Raw genomic sequence first — 6,664 nt, 5'->3', positions numbered from 1 at the left:
CTGCTGCCCCTCAGGACCCACAGCCGCATCTGGACCACGAGTACCGAAACGACCACCGAAGACCTGGCCTTCCACATCCTGTCCCACAGGAGCTCGGGCATCCAGTGAGTGCGCGCCCCGGCCGCGAGACCCCTCGGCCCCACCTGCCCACAGTCCATCGGGCTGCCAGTCCTTTCCTGCCTCTGGGAGGCTTCTTGACTCCCAAGCCTCGCTGCCGCCTTTGTGTTCCTCAGACGGGGCTGGCCTTGCACAAGCCGAACGCCCTGCCTGGAACGCTGCTCCCCTCGACTCTCTCCAGGCTTTAGCTCCCATGCGCCTTCGGCCAGGAGGGCTGTTCAGCTGTCCTCTCTTGGTTCCCACGTCTCTCCTATTCCATGACTTTCTATGCCTCCGCGCCCTGGCCCTGACCCGGCTTCCTGAGCCTTGGCACCCTGGCCTGACCCCTGTGCCTGGGCCTTCCCCATCCCAAGCCTAACCCCCCTGGGCTGTCACTGTCTCTTGTGGGATCTGTGTCCCTTACGGAACCAGGTCCTGAACAGACTCAGCATAGTATCTGTTGAATGAAAGAATGAACAAACGAATACATTAAGTCATGGTAGGCATGTATTGATGTTTGAATGGAGGTTTGAATGAATAAGTAAAACAATAGCTGAACAAATTAGTATACAGGGAGTCAATAACTATTATACTTGGCTGGGTGCAGCGGCTCACACCTGGAATCCCAACCTTTTGGGAGGTTGAGGCAGGAGGATACTTAAGCCCAGAAGTCAAAGGCCAGCCTGGGAACCATAGTGAGACCTCATCTCTACGAAAAATAAAAAAATTAGCGGGGCAGCACGTGCCTGTAGTCCCAGCTACTCAGAAGGCTGAGATGGAAGGATCACTTGAGCTCAGGAGTTTGAGGCTGCAGTGAGCCATGGTCGTGCCACTGCACTCCATCCTGGGCGACAGAGTGAAACCCTGACTCAAAAAACAAAACAAAAACCAAAAAAACCAAGCTTGATTCAATGAAAGGAAGAGAATGATGCCATAAGCAAATGAAGGCAGCGAATGAATGAACAAATTAACCAACTTGCACTTAGTCAGTATTTTGCCTGGATTTACTGAATAGTGAATAAAGGAGGGAGTAAATGCAAGACGTGACTTTGCACCTAGTAAGTGGGCAGGCCAGATTGTGGGATGAAGGAATGAAGGCAGCAAGGAATAGATAAGGAGTCAGACACCATGGGCACACAATCCAGGATCCGGGTGGATTCGTAGTAGCAGGCAATTGACAGAGGGAGGCGTGAGGCGGGAGGGAATCGATGTAAACAGCCTGTCCCATGGCCGGCACTCGGTCAGCACCACTGGATGAATGAATGAAGGAATCAGTGAGGGCAAGTATGAGACTGCACCTAGTTGGCGCTTGCCCAGAGCGCGTGGGATGGAGAAGGGAGTCGGGAGCTGGGTTCGCGCACGCCGGGTGTGGCTGGTGGCACAAGTGCTGAACTTGGGCCCCCAGGTGGCTGTGTCTGGAGAACTCTCCATGCTATGACACCATTCCCCAGAGTATCTCCGCCCCCGAATTCTTCTTCAAGGTATTGGTGAGCAATAGGTGAGCCAGGCACGTGGCCCAGGTGAGGGCTGGGGCTGCCCCTGGGGGCCCAGCTGCCCCCTAATCCTGCACCCCATCCCCCCGGGCCCCCAGAGCTGTGGACAACAGCACATACTGCGACTACCAGCTCACCTTCTTGCTGCACATCCACGGGCTCCCGCTCAGCGCCAAGCGGGCCGTCTTCATCTTTGTGGTGAGCTGACCGGGCCGGAGCTGCCCTGCTGGGTGGGCGGGGCCCCAGGCTCCACTCACGCGGTGGCTGGCTGCCTGCAGGTGTCAGCCAGTGTGTTTCTGGGCCTGGTGGTCCTCTACATCATCATCTGCTTCCTGTGGCCCCTGATGGTGAAGGGTTGCAACCTCCTCTGCTGGAAGGTCAACAACCTCATTGTCTCAGAATCCTACTACACCTATGTCTCCTCCTCCGGAATGTTGAGTGCGTCGTCTCGGAGACCATCCATGGTCAGCTCCTCCATCAGCACCAGGGTGGAAGAGGACAAGGCTGAACGCTCGCAAACCTTGGGGCGACCGTCACTGACCTGAGCCTCCTGCCTGTCCCTACCCACCCTCAGGCATCCCCTTCCAGGCCCATCTTGGAAAGGCAGTCTGTCAGCCTGGAGCCCGGGCCTTCCTACTTTGCCTGAATGTTTGCTTCTCCTTCAGACCCAAATAAAGCCTCATTTCAGGCCCAGATCTTCTTAAGGGCTCGTGTTCACCTGGTTTGATCAACTTTTTTTTTCCCCCTTGGATGAAAAAAGTCCTTAAAGGGAAACGTTTTGCCAACGTGGAAGAGGTGAAACCAAAAAAATGGCAAAAGCACCAACAGGCATCAAAATCGACTAGTTAAAAAAACGGTTTTAGGGTCGGGCTTGGTGGCTCAGCCTGTAATCCCGCGCTTTGGGAGGCTGAGGTGAGTGGATTGCCTGAGCCCGCGGGTTCGAGACCCGCCTGGGCAACTTGGCGAGACCTCATCTCTATTAAATCAAAAAATCAGCCGGGCATGGTAGTGCGTGCCTGTAATTCCGGCTACTCAGAAGGCTGAGGCAGAAGGATCGCCAGCGCCCAGCGGGTTGATGCTGGGGTGACCGTGAGTGTGCCACTGCACCCCAGCCTGGGTGACGGAGTGAGACTCCAACTCAAAAAACAAAACAACAACAACAAAACTGTTTTGAGCAGTGGGGAAAGCATCTTGACAGATGTATTGCATCAAATGAAGAGTACTTTTTTTGGGGGGTTAGAATCTCACTCTGTTGCCCAGACTAGAGTGCAGTAGCACACTCCTGGCCACTGCAACCTTGATCTGCTGGACTCAGACCATCCTCCTGCCTCAGCCTTCTAAGTAGCTGGAACTACAGGCACGCACCACCATGCACGGCTAATTTTTTGGTTTCCCAATCTTGACTTATACCCCAGATCTTTTGTTTTTGTTTTTGTTTTTTGAGTTGGAGTTTCAATCTGTCGCCCAGACTGGAGTGCAGTGACCGCTCCCGGCCACCACAGCCTCGACCTGCTGGGCTCCGGCGATCCTTCCGCCTCAGCCTTTCAAGTAGCTGGAACTACAGGCGTGCGCTACCATGCCCGGCTAACTCTTTGATTTTATTGTAGAGATGAGGTCTCGCCAAGTTGCCCAGGCGGGTCTCGAACCCGCGGGCTCAGGCAATCCACTCACCTCAGCCTCCCAAAGGCGCGGAATTACAAGCTGAGCCACCGAGCCCGGCTATACCCCGGACTTTAAAATAAAAAAAATAATAAAAGGTAAAAGGAAAAATAGCCTTCAAGAACAGTTTGATCCAGAAGTCCTCAATGCCTGCAGGATTCTGGCTCTATTTCTCTCCCTCCCAAAGCGCGGGATTACAGGCTGAGCCACTGAGCCCGGCTTAGTATTATTTTTAAAATAGCCTCCAGATGTTACTAAACCAGCATGTTCCCTTTAAAAGCTTTCCAAGAAGCCCTATCAGGTGATTTCTACTGATATATATATATTTGGAGTCAGAGTCTTATTTTGTCACACAGGTTGGAGTCCAGTGCGCACGCTCACTACCACTACAGCCTTGACCTGATGGGCTCAAGCAATCCTTTCACCTCAGCCTTCCAAGTAGCTGGAACCACAGGTGTGCACCACCATGCCTGGCTAATTTTCTGATCTATTGTAGAGATGACGTCTCAAACCGCTAGGCTCTGGTAATCCTCTTGCCTCCGGCTCCCAAAGTGCTGGAATTACAGGTGTGAGCCACTGAGCATGGCGCTACTGATATTTAATGGGTCAGAACCAGTTATGTATCTCCCACTTGCTGCAAGGGATTATGAATAGTTTAGCTTCTAGCCTTCATAATAGTGGAAGGCAAGGAAAAATAGATGTGAATGGTCTTTGGAAAGTTAATCCACTATACCTTTCATGACGAAGGAGCCAACTCAAAATATGACTAGTGGTCGGGCTCGGTGGCTCAGCCTGTAATCCCAGCACTTTGGGAGACTGAGGCAAGTGGATTGCCTGAGTTCACGGGTTCAAGACCAGCCCGGGCCACTTGGCGAGCCCTCGTCTCTACAATAAATCAAAAGTTAACCGGGTGTGGTAGTGCACACCTGTAGTTTCGGCTGCTTGGAAGGCTGAGGCGGAAGGATCTCTGGAGCCCAGCAGGTCAAGGTTGGGGTGACTGTGAGCACGCCACGGCATTCCAGCCTGGGCGACAGAGTGAAACTCCAACACACACACGCACACAGATAAATAAAATATGACTAGTAAGTCAAAAAAGTAAACAAATGACTGACAATAGCCAAGAACACTATTTAGGAGAACAGTCAGGGGGAACTTAACTTACAGATATTAAAAACTTTCAGTCAGGTGTGATGGCTCATGCCTGTAATCCCAGCACTTTGGGAGACAGAGGTGAGAGGATTGTCTGAGTCTAGGGGTTCGAGATCAGCCTGGGCAACATGGTGGGGCCTCGTCTCCACAATAAATCAAAATATTAGCTGGGGCGTGGTTGCACATGCCTATGTTTTCAGCTACTTGGAAGGCTGAGGCAGAAGGATCACCAGAGCCCAGCAGGTTGAGGCTGTGGTAGCCATGAGCCTGCCACTCCACTCCAGCCTGGGTGAGAAAGTGAGACTCTGACTCAAAAAATAAAAAAGACAGAAAAAAGGCCGGGCATGGTGGCTCACATTTATAATCTCAGCACTTTGAGAGGCAGAGGTGAGAGGACTACCTGAGCCCAGGAGTTGAAGACTAGCTTGGGCAACGTGCAAGAACTCGTCTCTACAATTAAAAAAAAAACAAAAAACAGCTGGGTGTGGTGGCACACATCTGGAGTTCCAGCTACTTACTTGGGAGGTTGTGAGGCAAAAGAATCACCTCAGCCCAGCAGACTGAGGGACTGCTGTGGCCATGATCGTGTGTCTGCACCCCAGCCTCGGCGACAGAGGGAGACGCTGACAAAAAACAAACAAGCAAATACAGGAAACAAGTAGCTAAATGACACAATTAAATCCATCTTTATTAGTAATCATTTTATGTATAAATGGATTAATATATCTTATTAAAAGGCAGATGTTGGCAGATTGGGTTAAAAATATATATCTTGTCCTTTTTTTTTGAATTGGGGTCTCAATCTATCATTCAGACTGAAGTGCACTGGCATGATCATGGCTCACCAAAGCCTGGCCCTCCTGGGCTCAGGTGATCTTTCCGCCTCAGCCTCCTGAGTAGTTGGGACTAAAGGTACTTGCCACCACGTTGGGCTAATTTTTTATTTTTATTTTTGAGTTGGAGTCTCCCTCCTTCGCCCAGGCTGGAGTGCATTTCCGGCGATCCTTCCGCCTCAGCCTTCCAAGTAGCTGGAACTACAGGCGCGCGCTACCATGCCCGGCTCATTTAAAAAAAAATTTTTATTGTAGAGACGAGGTCTCGCCAAGTTGCCCGGGTGGGTCTCGAACCCGCGGGCTCAGGCAATCCACTCGCCTCGGTCTCCCAAAGGGGCTGGGATTGCAGGCTGAGCCACCGAGTCCGGCCAATTTTCTGATTTCTTGTAAAGATGAGGTCTTGCCATGTTGCCCAACCTTGTCTATAACGCTGAGCCTCAAGCGATCCTCCTCTCCTGCCGTGGGACTTTTGTAAATAGTTTGTACTTAATTGTATAAGTTTGGAGAAAAATGTGGGAGAATGCACTGAGAAAGAGACTAGAGACGGAGACCTAGGTTCAAATCCCAGTTTAGTCCTTTGGAGGATGACCCAGCCTCTTAAGCCTGTCAAGAAAACGGGAAGCGGTCGGGCTCGGTGGCTCAGCCTGTCATCCTGCGCCTTTGGGAGGCCGAGATGAGTGGATTGCCTGAGCCCGCGGGTTCGAGACCCACCTGGGCAGGCGAAACCTCATCTCTACAATAAATCAAAAAATCAGCCGGGCGTGGTAGCGCATGCCTGTATTTCCGGCTACTTGGAAGGCTGAGGCGGAAGGATCGCCGGAGCCCAGCAGGTCGAGGTTGCGGTGGCCGGGAGCGGCCACTGCACTCCAGTCTGGGCGACAGAGTGAGACTCCAACTCAAAAAAAATAAAAATAAAAATAAAAATAAATAAAAAATAAAAAAATAAAAACAACGCTCCTCTTGCTGAAATTAGTAAGTGTCTGAGCTGGGATTTGAACCTAGGCCTAGAGACCATGCTTTTCACCTTAATTTTCACTGCTCTTCAGTGTGTGTGAGTGAAACTGTTTGGAAACAGAAGAAAAGGGGTATCTGTCAGTTGCTTTATTTCCTCTCTAGCAGCATGAGGAGTTGAAGGATAGGTGGTGCTGGGTGTCCTTCTCTCCTCCTCAGTGGAACTAATTCCTTTGCTCTAGCCAGATCTTGTCCAGGATCATCAGCTCTCTCCCCAGCTGCCTACCCCTCCTCCTCTGCACACCTTCAATTCATCCTTCCCACCTGGAAGTAGTACCAGGGAGCTGTCTTTGGCTATCACAATGGAAGGACTGGATGATGCCTGGTGAGCTGGGGCCAAAATTGCTCACAGTCCTGAAATAAGCAGTCCAGTCCTGTGCAGCAAAAGGACTTTCTTACTGAAAATGCCCCAAATGCTTCCAT

At 51.3% G+C, this 6,664-nt stretch overlaps 1 protein-coding gene across 1 annotated transcript in view; it reads left to right on the top strand.

The window, feature by feature from the left end:
• Window positions 1–2,311, top strand: part of CATSPERG (cation channel sperm associated auxiliary subunit gamma) — a 26,047-nt gene extending 23,736 nt beyond the window's left edge. Inside the window, exons 19-22 of the mRNA XM_021707133.1 lie at window positions 15–104; window positions 1,502–1,594; window positions 1,688–1,787; window positions 1,868–2,311. Of these exons, the coding sequence (XP_021562808.1) occupies window positions 15–104; window positions 1,502–1,594; window positions 1,688–1,787; window positions 1,868–2,134 (550 nt within the window). The 3' untranslated portion in view covers window positions 2,135–2,311. The remainder of the gene's footprint in view (window positions 1–14; window positions 105–1,501; window positions 1,595–1,687; window positions 1,788–1,867) is intronic.
• Window positions 2,312–6,664: the final 4,353 nt, after the last annotated feature.

The sequence above is a fragment of the Carlito syrichta genome, unplaced genomic scaffold (assembly GCF_000164805.1).
Source record: "Carlito syrichta isolate Samal-C Ts95f unplaced genomic scaffold, Tarsius_syrichta-2.0.1 Scaffold316389, whole genome shotgun sequence".
Classification (NCBI taxonomy): domain Eukaryota; kingdom Metazoa; phylum Chordata; class Mammalia; order Primates; family Tarsiidae; genus Carlito; species Carlito syrichta.
Note: the sequence above shows the minus strand (reverse complement) of the source record. Positions and strands in the feature narration are given on the sequence as shown.